General features: G+C 31.2%; 1 protein-coding gene across 2 annotated transcripts in view; it reads right to left on the bottom strand.

Annotated features, from left to right (window-relative positions):
• Window positions 1-25,194, bottom strand: part of PACRG (parkin coregulated) — a 569,883-nt gene that overhangs the window by 469,616 nt on the left and 75,073 nt on the right. For both annotated transcript variants that reach the window (XM_074187999.1, XM_074187998.1), the window contains exon 2: window positions 17,323-17,457. In XM_074187999.1, the coding sequence (XP_074044100.1) occupies window positions 17,323-17,457 (135 nt within the window). The remainder of the gene's footprint in view (window positions 1-17,322; window positions 17,458-25,194) is intronic.

The raw sequence follows: 25,194 nt of genomic DNA, 5'->3' as shown, positions 1-25,194 counted from the left end.
GACTGGTTCAATGTAACACAGCTAGTAAATGTGTGAGATATGGTGTAAATTCAGGTCTTCCTCACTCCAATATTTTATTGGCCACATAGCAGTTTCAGAAAACAAGATGCACTGTTATACTGTTGGTGGACTTGAGAACTGGAGTATCTGTCCTGGAAAGTAATTTGGAATCATGCCCCTAAAGTTACACAAGTGTGTTAAGTGGAGAAAAAAAGGGGGGGGTAAGGACTCATATGTATAAAATATTTTCAGCCTCACTTTTTGAAGCAAAAAAAAAAAACCTCTGGAAACTAAGAAATGCTCATCATTTTAGAAAATGGCTAAACAAATTATGATATATGAAAGCAATGAAATATTATTGAATAATATAGCAGCTTTCAGAGAAAACGAAGAAGAGTTTTGTTAATTAATGCAAACTGAAGTAGTCAGAAACAGAACAATTTATAAAATAAAATATTATAAAGAAAAATAACTCTGAAAGATCTGAGAATTCCATTGAATGAATGACAAAGCATAGTTCCAGAAAACTGAAAACGAATGACGTTACCCATCTCCTGAAAGAGAGGTGATGGATTCAAATGCGGGATGAGATACACTTTTTTTTGCATATGACCAATGAATGAATCTGCTTTGCTTAATAAAGCATATTTGTTAGGAGGGGTTTAGGATTTTTTGTTTCATTTTGTTTAATTGGGAGGATGAATGAATAAAAAATGTCAGTAAATTAACAAGGAAAAAAACAATATTTATTTTATTCAATTACATCAATAAGCATTTATTAACTGCCCAAGGCAGTGGAGTTACAAATAAAAAAAAGAAAATTATCCTAATCCTCAAATAGCTTATATTCTAACAAGGAAGATATATGCATATAATTAGATACATAACAGAGACAAAATAATCTTGAAAGGGACATGCCAGAAACCCAAGGAACAAAGGAAAGGGATCAAGCAGAAGGTGATGCTTAAGCTGACTATAAGGAAACTAGGTGGGGGAGGGGAGTTATCAATGGACTATTGCATGTGACTGGTTGGGCATATCTGTACATTTTATTTCATTTTATTTTAGAGATAATAAGGAGCCACTGGAGTTTGTTGGACCATATAGTCAGATACATTTTTGAAAATTCAAACATATTTACAATGTTATTAGGCAAATATATTAACTTCATTGTTTTGGAACCATTTTACCAGTCATGTAGTCAATATTACTAGTGGCATAGAACTTTTACTAGGGCATTTCTTTAAAGTATGACATCTGTGGTGGAAGAATCAGTACTAGACCACTTATTACCTATATGAACTTGGGCAAATTATATTATTTCTCTAAGTCATCATTTTTTCTTTTATAAAAAGGAGGGGTGTTGGACTAGTTGATTTTATGATTTCTGATGAACCTTTACCGTTAGCTTTTAGATTGCAAAGATGCTAAAATAAATGGTTTTCATATAAATGGTCAGATGTATAGCCTGATGTTTAAACAATATCCCTCTTTTATAAAGGCTTATATTTTTGGGCTTAGCAAATATATTTAATTTGGGGAATATCAAAGGATCAGTAGTTGAGTACTACACAATCTAATACATAGAACTGAAAACATTCTCCTTCTATCATCCAGTCAATAAATCTTTTTGAAACTTTTTAAAAATGTGATTATGATAACCGAGTGCTGTCATCCTTTACTGTGCAGCATTTTCTTCAACTACATTCCTTCATAAACATTAATGAATTTCTAAAATGCCCTTGTGGGAGAAGTGTCCCTATTTAAATCATAAATATTTTAAAGTTTTTATTCTTTCTAAAAAATCAAAGAAAGAAAAAATTAAGCTGAAATAGGACTCAGAAGCTTGTCATTGTTTCTAATATGAAAATCAGGTATGGATGCAAATTATGATAACACTGACACTCAAAGGAAAATTTTGTCCTTAACATGAATAAAGTATAAGAATGTCCCTAGTTACTTTTTATGAAAGTTTCTACACATAGCAGATGAAGTAAATGAAAATTACCTTTGGAAAATCTGAGGTCTAACAGTGGTACAATCCAAGCAATATACAATAGCCGAGGTGTGTGATAAATGAAATTATGACTGCAATATTTAACTTTCTTTTATATTTTTATGAATCTACAATTTCATCAATGTGGAATCTTTGTTCACCAGAGAAGATCTAAATCCAATCATCCAATCATGTTCTTTATCCTCTTTAATTATTTTTTTTATTTTTTAGGTTTTTGCAAGGCAATGGGGTTAAGTGGCTTGCCCAAGGCCACAAAGCTAGGTAATTATTAAGTGTTTGAGACTGGATTTGAACCCAGGTATTCCTGACTCCAGGGCCAGTGCTCTATCCACTGTGCCACCTAGCTGCCCCATCCTTTTTAATGCTTGCCCATGTTCTTATCTAACTCTTCTATTGACTATCTATTGAATGTACAAGAGCCCTTATCCTGGATCTTTTAATATATTATGAAGGTCACTCACAACTTTTCAGAAACTTTGCTGTTACCTAGTCTCTGACTAAGCATCTAGGTCACCTCCTTTTCCCAATGATACACATTCTTGATGTCTTCTAAACCAAATCTTAAGTTAACAATTATTAGAAATATATTGTAGCCTACTTGAACCCATCATGTTTCATTGTCTTTCTGGTCATCTGAAAACCTGCTTCTTCAGAGCATGATTTGGAGTAATATGGCATTATGAGGAAAATACTGATTGTAAAAAAAAGATGAATCTGATGGCAGTTACTACCTAAGAATCATTAGATTCCTATCTATTAGATTCACTATCCCACCTACCAAATGCAAAATATCCTGCCCTCTTCCTCCATTTTAACTCTGAGGCTAGATCATTTTCTATCAGCAGTGACTGTTCAATATATACAAACATATATATATATATATATATATATATACATATATGTGTGTGTATGTATAATTTACATATATGTACACATTTACTTATATATTGTGATGCTGCACATCAAAATTTGAACAGTGTATATTCATGATCCACTTGGTTTCTAATGTGGGTTTCTAGATCTATTTCATGAGGTCAGATATCTATATAGAAATCTGTTATGATGCAGGTTAGCAAAACAGCACACCCACACAGGCACACACAAGGAAGCAGAAGAAATTCATTATTAAGAAATCTATTGCTATCTTCACAGGACATCTTTAATAACACTAGCAAAGTTGCTTAGCAAATTTTTATCATATCTCTGTTTATGTTTCACTTAATATTAAAGATGATGATTTGACATAATTACCTCTGTGATTGCATCTATTGACACATGTGATTCTTGAGAACATGCATGGGAGTTATCTCACTGAAATCAAGTCTTTAATATAGGGGGTTTCTAACCATGGGCATGCATGAGCATGTGCGCATGTTTGTGTATATGTGTGTGCGTGTGTGTGTGTGTGTGTGTGTGTGTGTGTGATAGAGAGAGACAGAGAGAAACAAAGACAGAAACAGAGAAATAGATTTCTGTGGCAGTCTAATGAAGCTTATAGATTCTTTCTCCTAATGTTTTACATTTTTACAGAATTTGCATCCTAAATTAAAAATACCCAGGATTACAAAGGAAATCAATTATAATAAAATATTTATCTTCAAAAACTAATGAACTTAATTTCTAAAATAAGAGGTGCATTTTAAAACTTCTTTCTTGACCTTTCCCAAATCTTTAACACTACTAATCATCCTCTTCTTGTGAATGCTTTCGCCTCAGTTTTCATGAATGTTCTCTCTTGATTCTCTTCTATGTCTATCTGTTTAGTTTCTTTTGCTATATTCTAGGTTACATATACTAAATGCAGTTGTCCCTCAAGACCCTGTCCTGGCCTCTTTTCCCTTCATCCTCTAAATTACCTTACTTGGTGATCTTATCAATTCCCATGAGTTCAATGATCATGTCTTTGCAATGATTCTGAGATCTATTTAATTAGCACTAACCCTTCTCATGATCTCTAATTTCAAGTCACTAAATGCCTGTTGCTATCTCAAACTCTTCTTTCCAAAATATAACTTATTATCTTTCCTCTCAAGTGTTCTTAAAAGTTTTTTTCCATTATTATTGAATGGGTTACTGTTCTCTCAATAACCAAGGCTCATAACCTCTATGTCATCCTTTATTCTTCACTTGCATTCAACCCAACTAATCCAATGCAATGCTGTCTTAACATTTTCTGCTTTTACCTACATTTTTCCTCCACTTACAAAATCACCACCCTGGTCCAGTCCCTCATCATTTGAGACCTGAACAACTGTAATAGTCTCCTGGTTGGTCAGTGTGCCTCCTCTACCCATTCCCTTGAGAAAGTAATCTTGCTAAAATGAAAATATGACCATGTCATTCCCCCCAGTCCTCTTCACACAACTGACTTAATGAATTCCAATGACTCATGAATTATTCCCAGGATCAAATATAAAATCCTGTTTGACTTTTAAACTTCTTCACAATCTGAACCATTTCTATTCTTTCCAGTTTTCTGAAACTACTCTCACTAGACAACATAGTTTCTGGAATAAAGCAAGAACTTATTAAATACTTATTGACTTGATACCACATATTCTAAGATTCAGTGACACTTACCTACTTACTGTTTCTTGCACACAAAAAGAACCCTGATCCCATGCCTTATCATGATCTATTTTCCATGGCTAGAGTCTGGTTTTCCTCCTCATTTTCACCTGCAGTTTTCCCCCAACTCCTTTCTCAGTTCCTACCTTCTATAGAAGGCCTTTCTTGGTCTCTAATGACTCTCCTCCCAACTGCTAATGCTTTCTGAGATTACTTTCCAGTTACACATTTTATTTTATATGTATAAAGTTTTTCATTTTCTCTCCCCCAAAGAAGTGGAGCACTTGAAAGATCACATTTCTGTATTTTTTTGGTATTTTCAATTCTTCGCAAATAGTAATTAGTAAAAATATATTTTCTGAATCATTGTTATCAAATCTTTGAAATTTCAAGGTCACAAACCCCAAACAAAGAAATTCTTACTTTAAGGCAAAGATTTATTCTATTGATTTAGGTGTGCTTTTTTAAAATATACAATAACAAGAACAGTAGGATCCTGTATTTTCTCCATCTCTAACTCAATTTGTAACTATGAAGATGTGATCTCCTATTTTTTAAATTGATGCTACAAAATTGTATTAATTCATAGAAGACCAGCAATAGGTATGAGTGAGCAAATATGTGATGAGTTGCTAGTATACTCTATTGTCTTTTTTAAGGACTTATAATGCCAAATAATATTTTTTCCATATTTTTTAATTATTTAGTGATCTCTTTTTTCAGATATTTTGAAAATTAATTATAGGTTGTCTTTAAATTTATATTCTCTCCAGAATTTATTTTCTGTGCAGGTATCTGGTACAGGTGCTTTTACCAAATTTGATTTTCTGAACATTATTTTCACTACAATTGTCACTGAAATGAGAATAGATGACTAGAGAAACAATAGTAAATTTGATGCATTTTTCATCTTTTTTGTTATCCTTCTACTTTTATATGTAAGTGCAGTTGGGATAATCTAGCTTAGCCAAACTCTAACAAAAATTAATGCTCATAAACTGGTTTGTTAAGCATTTGCTTTGCACAGAACATGTGTCCCTCTACTGATTTTTCCTCAACACATACATCATTAGGATTTCCAAATATTCATACAGATAGAAGCAATAGAAGCAGCTGACCAGATTGTAACAGTAATACAGCTCCAAAAATGGGTTTCCAGCTTTTTCTTTGTATATAGGAAGAACATCACCTCTGAAATTAAATATACTAATTCCTTTCAGAATTTCTGCCACAGTAATTGGTGGGAAGTGAAGTACCTGCAACCTGCTACCTGATCTATACTGTGGGATCTTTGAGCAAAATAAGTGGATGAAGCAGAAGAGAGTATGAGAATGGAATATTTTTTCGATTTACCAAAGGTTAGTTAACAATAGGCATGTAAAGGATGATACCAAGTATTATAGGTCTAGTTGTACACTTTCTGAAATTAGCATTAGGAAACAAGATGGCACATCTTCACTGGTTTTAGGGAGTAAAAGCAAATAGCAAGGCCCAATTAATATAAGTGAGACACATAGTAACAGAAGAATGACTTTGGATCATTAAAAGAATGAATTAAAAGGTTTATACATATATTTATTTTCCTTTCTCCTTGGTATTCTACATGTCAAATGTTAATTCAGACTCCACAGAAGAGGGGCAGGGTATAGACTTTCCATATATAAAGATCTTAATAAAGTAAAATAACCCTGGCTTATTAATATGGGCATGTTACAATTTTTGTATGCCCAGAATAAAGAAAAAACACTTCCAGCAACAGCAAAACTATACACACACACACACACACACACACACACACACACATGTGTTATATATTTATTTATATTTTGAGATAAATCTGTGGGTGTATGTGTGTATATCTACATGTGTGTGTATGTGTATCAAAAGAAGGTATAAAGTTAGAGAGACTAGGAATTATGGAAAATATCAAAGGTATTAATAATTTGTTGGTTCTGCCACAACTTAGAATAGCTGGTTAAAATTATCTAACATTAGGCTTATTAGCAACAAGATAGAATTTTCAGAACATTTGTTTTCCAGACAAGATGGGCTTTGATCCTATGCAATCTTTCCTTGTTAACAAAGTGACAAAGATAGCACCAAAAGGGGAGCAGGATGGCTCAAGAAAAATAATCCAATTTCCAGAATGTACTACAAATATTAGACTAGTGTCACTCTAAAAATCAGCTCTTTGTCCAACAATCAATCAAATTACAGATTTGTGGGCAAAATCACTGTCCTAGTTACCGGAGAAACAAAGATGAAAGTAAGGCATTCCATATATTCAAGAACCTTATATTCTACTGAAGGAGACTACATATAAATATATATGTATGTATGTGTACATATATATATAAGTGTGTGTGTGTGTGTGTGTGTGTGTGTAGGTATAGTACATTCAAGCATGCATGCTTATTTAAAAGTAGAGAGATAGGAGATAGTGTATAATGTACCACGAACAGCAAGAAAGTCAATTTGGTTGGGTCATAAAATACACATAGGGGAGTCAGTGATAATAAGACTGAAAAGGAAGTTTGGGACCAGTTAGTGAAGAACTTTAAATACTGAACAAAGAAGTTAATATTCTACCCTTGAGCTAAGAGTCACTGGAGTTTATTGAGTAAGGAGGGATGTAGTCAGATCTGTACTTTGGGTAAATCTCTTTGGCAGTTATGTGGAAGATAGATTGAATAGGAATTCTTGAGGCAGAGGGATTAAGAAGCTATAGCAAAAGGACAGAGGATCATAGATTTAGAGCTGGCAGGGACTTGAGAGGTGATCCAATTCAATCACTTCATTTTCAGATGAGGAAACTGAGGCTTTGAAATGTTAAATGATTTGTCTAAGGTTGCACTGGTAGCAACTTTGCATAAGGTAGTTTCAATTGACTGAAAAAGTCAGAAGGAAAAATGTAAAAAAAATGATTTAAAATGGAGGAAAAGAAAGAGGGACAATAAAATAACTTTTTAGGAGTTCGGTTGAAAAAGAGAAGAGAGATGTGTGATAAAAGATTTAGAGGTTGATAGGATCTACTGATGATTTTTTTAATAAGGGGGAAGGAGATTGGTCCTGTTTCTAGCAAGTAGGAAAAAGCAGGGGGTGAGGGGGGAGAAGGAGGAGAGGGGAGACAGAGACTCAAAGACAGAGAAAGACATTGCATCCCTAATACTGAAAATTTTATCTAATATGTTAGGCAGATATTCCTTCAGCTTTTATGGTTAATATCACCTTTAGTAAATAAGGAGACACTAAATAAAGAGGCATTAATAAACAAACATTTTTAAATAGTTCCTACCATGTCACAGGAACTATGACTTCATAAATATTGTCTCATTAGAGAAAATGGAGATAATTGTGGGAGCAATCAGGCAAAGAAGATGAAGATACATTAGTACTTGTGAGAAAAGAGGTCATCATGGATTGGACGAGAGCAGAGTAGGGTGTGATATTCATGGTTTTGAGATTTAGAGAAGGGGAAAAGAGACCTTAGAGTGAATGAGCTCTAATAAATAAAATAAAATAAAATGAAATAAAATAAAATAAAATAAAATAAAATCAGCCATGGGGGATAAAATGAATTAGAAGTTTGAGAAGAAAAGTAGTTTGGAAGAGCCAATGCAAGAATGGGATAGAAAATTATTTATCATACCAAGGTCCTTATGAATTAAAAACTGCTAAAATTCAGTAAATGATTATAAAGTGACAACTTAAAGGAAAATATAAATATATAAAGAAACACTGGAGGTTTCTCTAAGTCTACAAGCATAAGGAATAGAAGAAAGATGGTTAAGGAAGGGAAATGTGGAGTGGTGTTTATTGAAAACTGAATGAGTTTTGTGGTGTTACAATTTTTCACTTACCTAAGTATATTGATTTAAACCATTTTGATAAAAGAAATAAGAGCAACTATCAAAATTCTATAAAAGAGATTCAAAAGAGATTGTTCCTTTGCATAGTCTATTTTTAATGATTTTTTTACAAGCAGATTTTTTTAAAATAAACTGGATTTGAATCTAAATTTCACATCTAGGAATCTCAACTGATTTTTATATCAGTGTTCTTTACTTGTCAACCTTTTTTTAGTTAACATTTAAGCTGTATTTATTGGATCTTTTTTAAAGTTGTCTTCAATTGCTACTTTTGCCATGCAACTAATAGCCACTTAATAATTGTTATATAGGATAACTTTTGAAATTGTTTACTTTTCTCTCTCTTTGTCCCCTTCTTTCCTTCCTCCAAGGAAATGAGAAACTGTTCAATTTTTAAGGGGCTTAGATCTCATTGTCTCTCTACAAACCGCAAATCAGAAAAGACACTTTCTCTACTATAAATGAAAACATCAAACAAACATTGATTTTCTTATGGTCACACTGTTACTTTGATTTCATTTGTCACCTGTCAAAGAGCTTAGGTTCTTTGTAGTGGAGTGTGGTAAAAGGAAAAGAAAATCATAAGTGAAAGGACAGAGAATGAGCCTTTCCTTAAATTACTAATTGGAAGAGGTCAACAGATTCACCTTCAGAGTAGATGCAGAAAATTCATCAAAGCTCTATTTGTGGCCCCAAGCAGAACTTTTTGAAACACAGCAACAAGCATTCTTAAGAGTGATGATTCTGGTTATAATTTAAAGACTAAAATGTAATAAGCACTGACATATCTGGATGACAATTTTTACAGTTAGGTGGGGTAGGGTGAAGAGAGGGGACTGGGTAGAGATAAGTGGGCATCATCCTCTTTCTTTCTGAAACAAATTGATCATGGAATATTCCTAGGCTACCCCAGTCTTCTACCCACACCAACCAAACTTCCTCAACCCTTTCCAACAGTCGTGGTTGTTTAACTTTAAGAGGAGGAGTGATTTGTTTTTCTCCTAGTTGTCAATCTACCAAGTTTTGAAGCTTACAACATCACTTGTTTCCCCTTGGGTCCATAGTAATGTGAATTGTCTTTATCCGAGTGCCTAACAAATCACTGTCACATAGCAGCAGTCGACCTTTCTTTTCAATCTATGCACTTTTCAGGAGTTATAAATCAGTTGACTTTCAAGCTCGATGAGATGGCATATGCCCCAGTTTGAAGAACAGATGGAGGCTTGGGGGAAAATTGTTTCTGCAGGCTTGCTACAAGCAGCACTGCTCCATAAAAGTGAACCATTCACACTAATTTCTCACATAAATTATACAGGCAGCAGGGAGCACCAGCCCATTCAGCAGAAAATCTTTCATCTAGATTTCAGAGGTCATTTAGTAAATTTAAATTAAAGTTATTTCTGATACATGGTTGTATTTTCATTCTATACACTTTCAAGAGATGGCAATTTGCATCAAATAAAGGAATGTCTTTAACTGTATATGCAGTCCCCTCCTCCGAAGGAAGAGTAAATTAACTGCCAGAGGATTACTTTTTTTCCCAAGACTTCTAGGATAAGCCGCAGCTATTAATTAATCACAAAGGTATTCATAATTGAAATATGCCAGCTCTCTACTACAAAAATCAGGTATACTGTCACTTCCTTTAGAAAAATCTGCTTTACAAATCCTACTAAGGCTTGGCACTCAAGCTCAAGTGCTGGCAGTTATCAAAAGAAAAAGAAATCTGGAACACTTACAAGACAACATTCTTTATTTTTTAATGTGAAACAAATTATTCAGCTGTTGAGTAAATTTGCCTATTCAATTTTTAAATCAATATGGTATTTCATTTCATGGGACAGAGACTCATATTCCTTTTTCTATAAAACAGTAGAAAAAGGAAGAATACATAAAAGGAATGAATTATAAAATAAAATTTCAAAGCATTAAATCTTGTGGCCTATTGCTAAATTCAAAGTTCAGGAAATTATCATGTTTGAGACTTTAATTATAAAAAAATTAATACAGTGCAGATTTTTAATAATTATATTCAATAGTTAGGTTTTATTATTATGAAATAATCACTTATGATAATTAAAGCAGTTTACTCTCATAGTTTTATTTCAGTTAGTGAATAGGAGGGCTGGCAAGAAGCTCGAAAATATTTTAAAAGACAAGAATATATGAGAAAAATGACTGAATTCAGTTTTAGATTATTATTAGGAACTAGTGATTCAGCATGGAATATAAGTGTCCATACAAATAACTCCTGTGGAAATTTTATTGACTGCTTTAAGCAGCCAATTAATTTATCCACAATGCTTTCTTTACTTCTTTTCTGTTGAAAACATTTTATATTGATTAGGAAAAAACAGTATTTGTCTTTATTATTTCAAAAATTAAATTTTAGGAAAACAACAACAACTAACATGAATGAATAATGATCAACTAAACACTTAAATATTAGCAAAGGATTACTTTTATCCTGAATGGTCAGGCTGATGAAGTTCGATACCTAAAAGACAGCAACCTGGTTAATGGTTAACCATTAAATTGGTGGTTAAATAGACTACCAATTGCTTTCTCCACAACTTCATAAATCTTATTCTAATTCACCCTTCCAAACTAGTATATATTTTAGGAACAAAGTGAAATTCTCAGTATTATAAGCTAAAGTTTTTTATTTTAGACAAATAAGGTAATCTGTAATTTTTATGAGCTATATAATACACTTTTTTAATCCAATAGGAATGATTTAAAAGGAAAATCTAAAATATAAATGTTACTTTTGCTTATCAAAATGATTTTAAAATTTTAGAAATTTTGTTAATATAGATATATATTCCAATATTAATTTAATGGTAACTTTTAAAATTTTATTCATTTTAAACATTTTAAAACCACTTGTATAATGACAGAAGATAACTCAGGCACGTTAGAACAGAGATCTATTGTCAAATTATTTTACCAATCAGACAAATAATTAAATGAAAAATATTCATTGAACTACAAGATATCAAAGTTCCTTCCCCTTTGGCATCTAATTTGCATCTGTAATACTGAAAATTTTATCTAATATGCTAGCAGATATTCCTTCAGCTTTTATGGTTAATATCACCTTAAATGCATTATTCCATTAAAATTTTTATTGAATTGAATACAATTTAATTTGATTATCTTAGCAACTCTCAGTAACAAAAATGATTATTTTGTCTTTCTAAACTGAGTAAACATGCAAAGGGGGGGTCAAATCACTTACCCCAGACCACAGACACACACACACACACATATATATACATATATATACATACATACATATATATATATATATATATATGTATGTATGTATGTATATATATATATGTATATATAGATATATTGAATATATACACATATATGCACATTTTATATTTGTATATACATATGTATATACATATATACATACATATAATTTATCTCATGACTTGAAATCTAGCAATCTTTCTACTATATCTCAATTCTTTGCATATAACATATCCATATATATACATATTTTATATTATCTGATTTCTTTGATAGACAATGACTTGATTATATTAGAATTTAGATATCTTTGAAATAGTACATTTGGAAATATAGAGTCTCTCATCTAATAAAAGACAAGATCATAAGATGATGATGATGATGATGATGATGATGATGATGATCACGATGATGATGATGATACTGCCTCAAAATTAAATTCACAATTCAAACCCAGTCCTTGATGATTGGGAGGGAAGAAGAGCTGTAGCAAAATTGAGGAATGCCATTCAGAGTAAAGAATCATAGAGATTTTATGTGCCCTTAAAGTTTCATGGTAGCTTTGCAGGCTTTGCATAGGCTGGTTAATTTGAGTTAACAACCTAGCTATAACTGCTCCAAGAGACAAAGAACAAAATGAAAGGGCACACAGATGCATGCTGGTCTTGCTCAAAACTCTCATCATGTTTAGCCCAACATGGACGGTAGTGCCTCTTTGGCTTCTGCCCCCATGAGGAGGCAAAATAATCTAGAACAAATCTGAACTATCAATACCTGATAACAATATTTCAGTGCTGACTATTAAAGTAGTCAAATTGCATGTGTGTATTAAATGGACTGAAAACAATACTACATTATTATAATGGTTTTCATATCATAGAACTTGAAATACATCCCAACAGCTATAGAAAAGAGCTTCCTACTATCTTTTGTCAATGTTATCCTTAGCTCCAAGTGCAGAGAAATCCTAAGTAAGAAAGCTATCTCTACAGGTAGTCTATTTAACCACCAATTTAATGGTTAACCATTAACCAGGTTGCTGTCTTTTAGGTATCGAACTTCATCAGCCTGACCATTCAGGATAAAAGAAGAACTTTATCACTACAACAAGATTAAACAAAATAAGAGATGATATCAAGAATCAACTAAAATCTAAAGAGGGGGGAATTTGAAGAGCTTGAGGTCATCGAAACTCCTTACTTAAGGCAAAAATCAGGAAATAAAAATATTAATGAAATAGTTAAGAAAAAATAACATTGACTTAAAAATATTGACTTAAATAACTTTGAAAACCAAGATGGTCAGACTTAGACTTGAATTTTAAGAAGGCTCTTTTGAGTTTGAGGTAGCATTGAGCTAAGTAGCTAACCAATTACATCCTAGTAGAGAAATTAAAAATAAAACTTAAAAATATTAGCTCTAACTACCATAAACAAGTTCATTTTCTCACAATATTAGACAGAAAATGTAAGAACATTTTAAAACTATCACTCAGCAGTATATATATATATATATATATATATATATATATATATATATATATATATATATATAGTGGCTTTTGTCACCCTTTTTTGCCAGCTTTTTTTTCATACAATCTGAATAGAGTCCACAGAAAAGGTCAAAATCCAAAAATGGAACCAAAAGGGGCTTTTTAGGCAACATTCATGACAGTATGTTAGCAAAGAAACACAGGAAAAAATGGTGATACTACCTGATCATTGCCATAATAAATTATAAATAGGTTATTTTTAAGGAGATTAAACAGTGAATAGCAACAGAAACTATACATCTGACTACAGCTTAGAAAAGTTTAACATTTACAGAATTTCTAGCAAGACACAAACCAATGGTTGAAATATTACCTCAACCGTCTTCTAGTCAAACTTTCATCTTACAAATAAGCAAAACAAAGGCCCAGAAACATTGTCCCACCCAAGGTCACACAGGTAGTATCTGACAAAGTAGACTTGACCTCTAAATCCAGAGTTCTTTTAAATACATTAAACCATTTTTTTGTCTTAAAATTTTAAGTTTGTTATAGTATTCATGAATCTTATTTTGGTATCTTAAACATTTGAGGTAATTTATTGTTCTTGATCATTTTTCTAGTTATTTCTAATTGTAAATGAATAAACTCTATATCAAATTATCAAAGGGCATTAGAAGTAACCTAGGGTAACCTCAACAGTACTTTACTGATTTTTCTCCTTTTTATATCATAGGTGTGTCTTTGTACTCCACCAGATTAAGTTTTACAGAAATATTGGCCTTTTCTCTCCTTTCATTTAAATAATAATGGATAGTATTTACAAAGTATTTTAAGGGTTGTGGAGCATTTTGTATATAAATCACCTTATTTCATCCTCACAACAAGGTAGGTGATATTATTATATTAATTTTACAGATGAAGAAACTGAAGTTCAGAAAAGTTAAGAGAAAGCATAAATAAGAGGTGGGTTTGGAATTCATGTCTCCCTGACTGAATTAAAGTTCTCTTGGTAAGTTCAGAAAGTTTTTTGCCAAATATAGTCTTCCCAGAAGATATAAATTGATACATAGAGACAAGCATATATGTATGTTGACACATATGTATGATTTCATGTATTTATATATACATACAAAACCAATGTGCTATAAGACCCAAGTCAAAACTACTGGGAAAAACAACTCTCTTCCTTCAATAACAAGCAAAATACATATATATATATATATATATATATATATATATATATATATATATATATATATGGTCACTTAATGGTAGAAAATAAGGAAAGGGTGTTCTAAGCACTTGGAGAGCTAGCTAGGACTTCCTCCAAACTTCAAATAATAACAGAAATATCAGACTTTATGTGACCAAACCCAAATTAATCGAAAAAATATATAACTATACCTTATATATCCTATGACACTTGCAACTGAAAATAAAGCAGAGAGGATTAAAATAGCTAAGTTTATGAGATCCCTTCAAGTTCTAGGGTCACAATAAGATTTTTAAAAATGCATAAAAAGAGCAAGCTTCATTTGAGCCAGTTGAGTTTGAGTTCCTAAAGGCATTTGGTGATACAAGTCTGAAATTTAGTTCAGAACTGGAGACACAGAAAACCAAGTTGTCTAGCTGCATATTAGTTGAGTTTTAAGTCATGGGCATGAATTAAATTTTTGGATTAAACCAAGGAAGCCTAGGAAGAGAGCAGAAAAATTCACAAATGGCAGGATGTTAGTGAACACTCATTCTCATTGAGGGACCAAAGAAGAATCACAGGACAAGGAAACTAAGAAGTAGTTTCCCGAGTTGATGACATTTTTACAATTAATTAGCAGAATGAACAGAGTCAGAAATATAAGTATTTTCTTGTAACTAGAATTAAGAAAAGGTAAGGAATAAGCTCATATTTTTTTTTTGCTGAAATGATTGTTGTGATTTACTTAAGTTCAAGTGTATGTATTTTTCCTGATGCAAAATGACATAAGTAGATAAAATTTTACTGTAATATTATATAAACAAATGTGTAAATATAATGAAGTAATAGTTTGTTTTATATTCTTTTCATTTATAGAGTTACCATCATCTATATTTTATAACTTGTGAAAACTCACAAGCCTATAATGTTTTTGTAAAGTTATACATTTACAAGACAAGTGTGACTTGACTCTTCATAGTCTGACAAATGTATATATTTGGGTTCCTTTTTGTAATTTTATTCAGTTATTAGTATTCTCCTTTCTATAGATTTCTTTCTGATCAAAAGGAAAAATACTAGTGTCATTTGGTTTGTATTCTAAACAGAGAGTCATTATCAGCAAAAGAACTAAGTTAGACTATTCTCTCCCTTTTTGCTCCCTTCCTCAGTCCTCCCTTTCTTCCTCCCAATTCTTCCTCCCTCCGTCATCAGATTGGTATTCTTTCCACCAATACAAAGAACCATGGCCTTTTATTTTGTGTGATTCCTGTTTGTATTTTCCTATACATCCTCAATACTAACCAATATGTTAGAATCTTTGGTTTTTAGTACTTTGATATTTAAGGAGGCCAAAGTAGTACCATGGCTTTCTATTTTTGATCCCTTATGCTACATGCCTTATTGGGCTTCTCTGGTCATATCTATCCCTGAAGAGAAGCCCGATGTAATATAATATATATATATATATATATATATATATATATATATATATATATATATATATATATATATATATATATATATATATAATTTGCCATTAGAAGGATTGTATATATTACATACAAAATTTTCAGAGGCCCAATCCTACTAATGACAACAAATAATTTTTCATTTAAAAAGTTTCAGACTACTGACTTTATCTCTAAAAGGGCAAGCAATTTAAATATCTAAAGAAATACCATAATGAATACTGAAAAAAATAGCTTGAAAATTATATCCATTAATCTAAGCATCACAGAAAAATCTAATGTTGCTGTATCTAATGAGTTTATCAATTGTGTTTTTTTTCAGTTTGGGTATAAGGTGAGCTATAAGGGAAAAAAAGATATTCTAACAAATCTAACTTTCTAATTTAGACTATTAGATATCATTTTTACAGTCTAGTTTTATATTTAGAATTTATAGGTAACATAAGCAATAACTACATTTTTCTAAATATAGGTTAAACATACTATAAGTGGTTTCCCTTATGAGTTAAATGCCTTAGCTCTTTAACTGGAATGATATTTAACAATGATATTTTTATTTTCCATCACTATGCTATTCACACTAGTGCTACTATCCTTTTTTTTCCTCTTTTTTGATGGAAAATATTTTAGTTGCTGACACCCAAAGCAAAGTAAATACTGTGATAACACAAATAATAAAATAGGAAGAACAGGTTAAAGATCAGCATTCATTTCTCAAATTAAATTTAAAAACCTCTACTTAGTTAAGAGATTGGCAAGTTTTTACAAATAACATCAGTGAGCCTTTTAGAAAGAAACACAGTCGCATTAGAATGAAGTCATTAGGCAATACATTTATTTTGAAGCCAATTAACCTTTTGTCAGAGAAATGTCGGTGCTGTAATGGTTTCAGCAGTGGAGGTCAGCCTCTAACAGGGGCACGTATGACAGCGATTACGCTGGCTGACATATGCTGCAGACCGAGAGTACGGCCATGGAATAAGAATCTGCCTTCGTTTGTATTCCACTCTGCATTTCCAGGGAGCAGGCAATCTTGACCTATCCATTTAGGTAATTAAAGCTTCCATTTGGAAGTGTCCTGCAGGAAGGTGAAATTTGGGGGAGATAAATGGATGTTGCTCACTGTATCCAGCCACCACTTTCATCATTTGATGGACTGTCTGAAACAGGCTGGGCTGCCAGGTTCTCATAAAAATAGAGATGAATCGGGCAGCAGACAATTCTCTAAGGCAAAGCAACTCTGTCATCTTCTTTTTTGCAACCTATAATTTAATTGTTAGCCAAGGTGGACGTCTGACTCAGGGGGCCTTTTCCTGAGAGCTTTCCTAGTAGCTTCTATTTGCTGAGAAATTACTCTAGTTTATTTACTTATCAACCAACTTTGTTTGGCAATGGGAGATGTCACTTCAATAAGCACAGCTGGCTGTCACAGCTGTGCCCTGACTTACCTTCCAGGCTATTTTGTTTCCTTTGGAGTCATGCTCAAGGGCAATTGGGAAGTCTCCTCGCTCATAAAACTTTCGAAATGCTGTGGGTTTTGTTGGTCGTTCTTTAAATGCTCCTGCAGTTGGAGGGCCTCTTACCTGTTAAAAAACCACATATACCCTCCATATTATGATCTGATTTAAAGCCATATCAAAAAATGTCAAAATCATTTTATCTTTCAGTTGTTCTACAGTTGATTAGAAGTCTCCTGGAATGAAGTAAACTACTAAGAACTTATGCAAATATAAATCTGCAAGTTTTGAATTTTTCATACTTTTAATTGTTAAATTCTTAAAGATATTTCATAGACTTTATGAGCCAAGAGAGGGAATCATTTTTCATGTGAATATTAAGGACACAATGTTATGGCATCCTTTTAATATTTTTAAAATCTATGTCAAGTGATATTTTCTTCATTATTCCACTTATATAAAAACTACTGTATGTGTGGGTAGGTAAAGTCATTTTAGTTTTAATTTAATAAGGGACTTATTGCAATAACGGCATCATGGTCCAGGAAGATAAAATATTTTACTTGTAAAAGGCGATACATTGTATCATGATTCAAGAAGATACATACTTTTTATGAAATATTGGGCAAGCTGTTGAAATATATACTGTTCTTATTTTTTTATTCATAAGACAGTGTCAAAGTACTCCTTTCTGTTTCAGGATATGGAAATTAATTATAATTTATAAAAGTTTAAAGCAATGTTCACTAATAATTAGTTAATTTGCTAAAATATGTGTACATTTGTATATATATGCATAGATTAGATAGATAGATAGCATGTACTTAGCATCACAGGAGGAATGAGAAAATACCATAAAATATATTTCATATAAATCAGTTATCAATGGAGTTCATGCATTTTTTCTAAAAGGAGATTTTTAAATGATAATATTCACACACAAGGAATAAATCTTAATAGTGCATTAGATTATAAAATTTGAAGAGATGAGTGAACTATTTAGGACATAGTAAAAATATTTTGCTCTTCATATTAAAGAATTGCACCATCACATAATCATTACATACATCTTTCACAAAGATAAAATATTTCCTAGAATGTTATGAATGATAAATACTATTGTTCTTTTGTTGATTACACTTTAATGATTTATTTAGTAATGTTAATTAATATTTTCTGAACATTTCAGTTCTCTTCAGTAAATCTATAAACTATTTCAATATAGTTATAAGAACCCCACCACCAAAGTTCTGTTTTTTATGATTCATTTTGGCTTGGATATGACTTAGTATTCTCTTTGCCAGGAAAACAGAAGCTCTGAAAAGTCTTACCTACTAAGTTGGAAGGACTTCTAAAAATATGTGGCAAGAGACTATATATTTGACAATCAAATAGCAGATTAACTACTCAATCAATTCATATTTATTAAGTACTATACAGGTTCAAGAGATATGGAGATAAACAAGAATAGTGTTTGCCCTCAAAGAGCTTACATTCCAACCTAAGGGTCAGGGGAAAGGGGAAATGAGAGCATAATCTACATATATACAAATATAAGTATATACAGAACAAATACAAAGAAGTTTGAAATAATTTGGAAGGAAGAGTCCTAATAGCTGGAGACTGAAAGGGACGAGAAAAGACTTCATGTAGAAGGTTGCACTTGAAGTGAGTCTTGAGATTTTAAAAGCTAAGGTGAGAAATTGCAAAGTGGCCAGACTAGTAAGGCTTTAATATTTGAAGGGAGCAATTTGTAAAAGGGTTAAAGGAAAGTTTCTATTTACTACATAATTTTTCTTCTTTCTTTTATTCACAGATAGTTTTCATGATTTTGTTGTTGCGTTTCCTACCCCCCCAACCCCATCTCCCAGGAAGAGAATAATAAGTAATTTCTGGTCTGTTATATAGCTTGATGGATCTTTTAAAATAAGCATACTACCACTGGACTATTTTTAAATGGAGAATAGAAGTAGATTGAATATTGGTTTTGGAAACTGCCAATTTTATATTATACTTTAAGTGTTCTCCCCCAATAAATTACAAATAATCTATCAAGATAAGGAAATTTAAATCATATTATAATTGTGAGAGAAATGTGGTTATTTGTCTAAACAGTAGGACCAATCCTTAAAACCAATTAGGAAGAATGGTTATACCAGTGGAATGCTTTAAATGAAATCAATTATGCTTAAGAAATAAAATACTAAATGTAGACTGAAATGATTATAAATGGCAAAATACTTAATACATTCTTATTTGCTGAATAGCAATAAATTTAGGATCTGAATTATGAAATCTGTCACATAGTCACAACAACAATAATAATATTCACCAGCAGGGGAAAAAGTTAAGGCTCTCTAAAGTACATCTTTGAATATTTTGAAAAATCTCTTTGTAACTGAAAAGTCAATGTGGCTGATGAGTGGTTTACTTTTAATAGGAGATTCACATTATCTTGTTTTCAGATTTTTTTAATTTTTTAATTTAGCTAAATCATTTAATTTGAAGAGGTAAAATAGACATAAATGATATATTTTCAGTTGTTTAAGCCTTAAGTCTGAGTTATTTAAACTATTGTTATTAAACAACCAATGTCACAAGATTTCCTAAGGAACAATACCAATTAACTATTGAGTCTAGAATTGGCAAAACCAAATAAACAAATATTTGATATCATTATAGCAATCTAAGTAGCACTATGAGGAATTCTAGTCTCAGATATGAGATGCCAAGGAAATAACAGTCACTTAATATCAAATTATACATACAATACTCAGTTTACAAAGAAACATTAAAAAACTCTAATAACTAAATTTGTCTGATAATAAAGAGTAGTAGTTTACCTAATTTTAATTAATTATGGGTTGATGCATCATTATCAGAGCTGATCTCTCTTGAAACTTTAAAATACTCAAGTATTTCTGAGATTATATGATTGGCTAATATAATAGTTATATAACATACCAGAGTGATATTCTCTAATAGCAAGCAAAACTATTTTGTCCATATAATATATTATGAAATATATATTATATATATATATATATTAACTTTTTTGTACTTCTTTGACAAATCTGAAATCCCATCAAAATGGTTACTCCTCCAATACAGACTCAAACCCAGCTACATCTATTTATCCTATGGGACTCTTCATAAGTTAGAGAGCTTGCTCTGATTCTTTTAATGATGATCATTTCTTGTTTTATTAGATAATCCTTTATCAATTTAATAATTTGGAAAAAAACTGTTACAAATGAAATTTGTCAACCTACTAATCTTATTGGCTTCTTAGTTAGAGACAAAAGTTAGAATCAGTTTGGGCTGTCTGCTTTATAAATACAACCTGCCTCTGCACTGTTAAAAAATGAATGTTTCATATTAAGTTTTTATTCATGCATCGGCATTTGCTTGATGATGCCAGTTCTGCCATTTGATTCTCATTTGTCAGTTTGTATTTCATAGCTACATAATGGATAAATGTCCTTCTGAGTTCCAAGTCAATTCTTTTGATAAATTTCATTTTCAGTGAAATTATACTGAAAATCCATGTTCAATTCAAATAAATACAGAAATAAATAGAATTTCTGTAAATCTTTTATGAACCCTATATTTAATATTTCAGTTCTTTAGGGTGGCTGAAGAAAAATTAAGAAAATCTTCCTACTACAAGTTAATCAAATTGTCTCAACAAAAATTATTACAAATTTAATAGAAATAGAGCATCATGAAGAGCATCATGACAGTTAGTTTGATATAACTATTAACAATTTTGCCTCATTATTATTAAGGAGAATCAAGTAAGAATAAGATCAATGTCCTGAGTTTAAAATGTTTTTTCTCAAAGACAGCTTTTATAAATCTAATAGTTTTCATATATGACCAAAGAAAAAGTCAAATGCAGTGTTATAGTTCTTGCTCTGCCTACCTCTATTAAACACGTTATAAAGTGTAAGATCATTCATCTGCAGTATTTACTTACAACAAAAGGGATAATCTTTATTTGTACTCATAAAACATATCTTTAAATATATCCATTTCCAATGACAGATTGGAGCAAAATCATATTGTGGCCTACATTATCAATTACTAAATAAACTTTGATATTCTAAAATGTAAATTATATATTTCTTCATATGTACTTCATATATTCTTAGAAAATATTCCTCTACCATTCCTTTCACAATAAATCTTCTCTAGCTTTTATTCTAAAACCTGTTTAAAATCATTTAAACTAAGAACTGCTGATTTAAACCTCAAAAATATTTTTATTGTACCTAAAATAGAGACTTCTAAAGCACAACTTCTTATTTAGAATATTTCCTTTCAATTATATGTATATATATATATATATATATATATATATATATATATATATATGTACTTGCCACTGGAATAAAACAGTACTACAAAAATCTAGCCCTATAAAGTGGTTTAAGCACATTAAGTAATCAAGTTTTAGCTTAAAGAATGAAAAAATATGAGTGGATATATATATATATATATGTGTGTGTTGAAATAAAATATTAATACCAGAAGACTATCAAATTAAAGTAAGGATTGGATAAAGTTATTGGCTATAACAGGAAAAAACATTTCTAATTTAAATTAATATCAATTTGGAATATTGGCACATCACAATTTAAGGTTCGAAAAAACTTAGTAATATATCATATATAGAAATGGATTTTAAAACTAAGTCCAAGGTTATTTGGTATGGGAAATTTTTGATGTAGATTATGAACTATATTTTCAACTTAGCAATTGGGTCAGCATCCTACTTTCACCCCCAATCTCTATCTCTGTCATGTGATTTTCCTATAAAATAAAGCAATCCAAGTAAAAGGTCCTCTGGTGTCCATATTCATTTAAAATGCCTAAGTCATCTAGTTACCAATTCTTATTAGTTAAAGCATCCTTTAACTAATTAGTTCAAATTAAAAGAAATTAAGGAAATAGAATAGAAAGAAGAGTAACCATAAAACATTTTCCCAATAAATCAGGATCACCATTTCTCAACTACACATCATCAGTAGGAAAAGTAGCTACACCTAGGAAATATGCCTAAAGAGACACATGTAGAAAAGACTTGAGGCCAGGATTCACACATAGAGGGACAGAGATAAAGGATACCAGTGTTTAGGTGACATATATGTGGAGGGGGAAAATATAGGTAATGTATGGACCAAGTGTTACTAATATGGGGTGAAAAATATTTAGCAAGAAAAGAAAAATTTCAGTTGTAAGTGCAGAAGAAAAAAATGATAGAATTTAACAAAATGGAGAAATCTGCAGAAAATATAAATCAAAATATGAAACCAATGAGAAATAAATCTGCTGAAAGACAAAATAGCAAAACTGGTTTAAAATCTTGCAGTAAAGTAGGATTAAAGTCCATTAAACTGGACAAGTTTCATATTTTTGTTTATATTTTCTATAAATCTTTATTACATTTGGTATATATATATATATATATATATATATATATATATATATATATACATATGGTCACAAAAAAGTAAAGAGGAATGTGAAGATGGATTCTTTGACTAGAGATATGAGAAATAGTAAGTTAGGGATAGAGGGGAAAGCAATTAAATCCAAAGGGAAAGGAAACGTATCTTAGAGAATAGAGTTACAAGATTTGCAAGCCTGAAGAGAAATTTTAAACACAACAGACAATACATGTGATCATAGTTATGTGAGCATCTCCTCTATTAAGACTGCAACCTATATTTTCTTTTAAAATTTAATTTAATTTAGAAGGTCATATTTCTCAACATTGATTGTTATAGGATTTTGCATTCTACATTTTTCTGCCTCACTCCCTTCCTCTCCCCTCCCCATGGCAGCAAGTTATCTGATATAAATTAAAGAAGCACAATCATGTTTAATATATTTCCGTATTAGTCATGAAACCTATACTTTCTTTCCTCTCCTTTGTATATTTGCCAATGTCCTCCTATAATCTCACCACAGGGGACTCACCCAATTTGTTGGTCTAATTCTTTACATGATTTTTGCTTTCTTCCATACCATATCCATTTATTTAAGAAGTACATCTAAGGGTGGCTAGGTGGCACAGTGGATACAGCACTGGCCCTGGAGTCAGGAGTACCTGAGTTCAAATCTGGCCTCAGACACTTAATAATTACCTAGCTGTATGGCCTTGGGCAAGCCACTTAACTCCATTTGCCTTGCAAAAACCTAAAAAAAAATAAGAGTCGAAAACAGCAATCATCCGGGAGGATTGTCTTTCTGAAAACAAAATAATTTTTACAGATTCAGCCCAAGGGCTCAGATCAGATGAGGAGTAGAAGTGCAGTTGCCATTACTATTTGAATCAGAGAAGAAAAATAAATTGAGGAAATTAGGACAGGCAAACAAAAAAACAGAATTATCATTTTTTTTTTGTAAATTATGTGGTAGTTTACTTGGGCAATCTGAGAGACAATAACAAACTTAATTGAACCAATTAATATGTTCAGCAAAGTTAGAGAACATAAAATAAGTCTACAAAAATCATCAGCATCTTTATATATTACTAATGTAACCCAGCAGAAAGTAATAAAGAGAGAAACTGAATTTAAAACAATTTTTAGACTGATAAAATACTTGGAAGTCTATCTACCAAGATACACCCAGTAACTATGTGAATACATGCCTAAAACACTTTTTGCAATAACAAAGACAGATCTAAAAATTGGAAAAAATATTAATTTTTCATAGGTAGGCTGAATCAATTTAATAAAATGACAGTACCTAAATTAATTTGCTCACTTAGTGTCATAACAAACTACAAAAATTTATTTATATAACTAGAAAAAAATAACAAAATTCCATCTAGAAGAACAAAGGTTCATGAATTGTAAGGAAAATAACTTTTTAAAAGTTAAGGAAAGATATCTAGGAATATGTATCAAATTGTACTACAAAACACTTAAACTTCAAAAATGATTTCTCACTGATTAAAAATAGAGCAGCAGGTTAAGTGAAGTCGATTAAGGCACACAACATTCCAAAGGAAAGTAGTAACCTAGTGTTTGATGAAACTAAATATCACATTTGAAAGAAAGTAATCTGGTAGAAATTAATTTAATTGACCGTAATATTTCCTGTGATACTTAGTAATATTTCACAGTAGTTTCAAAGTAGGTATATGACTTTGTAAAAACTTTCTCTTATAAAGTTCTCATTTTCAAGATATATTAGGAACTAATTAAAACTTAAAAGAACAAGTGTTATTTCCCAAAAGACAAATAATTTTTTATTATGAGCAGATAATTCTCCAGGGAGGCAATTTGACTATCAGTAACCCCATGAAAAAAATACAAATGAATAATAATTAAACATTTTGTAAAGCAATTTGGAACTATTCCTCCAAAGTAGCTAGACTACGATATCCTTTGACACAGCAATATCTCTATTAGGTCTATATGACAAAGAGAGCAAAAAAAAAAAAAAAGACCAAAAAAAAACCATGTTAACAAAAAGTGATGGTAAGTAATTGTGAACTAAGGGATTGCCTATTAATTAAGGGATGGATGAACAAATTATGGTATATGAATTTACTCATCTATTATTTCATTTTAAGAACTAACAAAAGGGAATCATTTAAAAAAATTTGGAAATATTTTGAAGACGACACACAAAATGAAGTGAGCAGAAACAGGAGATTTAAATAATATGACATTGTTAAACATTCCAAATTGAAATATTTAAGTATTATTAACACTACAACCAATTATGACTCCAGGAGAACTGGCTGTCATGATTTCTAACTACCTATTGACAGAAAGGTGAAGGCTTAAATAAGCAAAATAAAGCATACCTTTGGGCATACCAAGGTGAGAATTTGTCTTACAA

This window comes from Macrotis lagotis, chromosome 5 (assembly GCF_037893015.1).
Source record: "Macrotis lagotis isolate mMagLag1 chromosome 5, bilby.v1.9.chrom.fasta, whole genome shotgun sequence".
Lineage (NCBI taxonomy): Eukaryota > Metazoa > Chordata > Mammalia > Peramelemorphia > Peramelidae > Macrotis > Macrotis lagotis.
The sequence above is the reverse complement of the archived record's forward strand: the minus strand, read 5'-3'. Positions and strand labels throughout refer to the sequence as shown.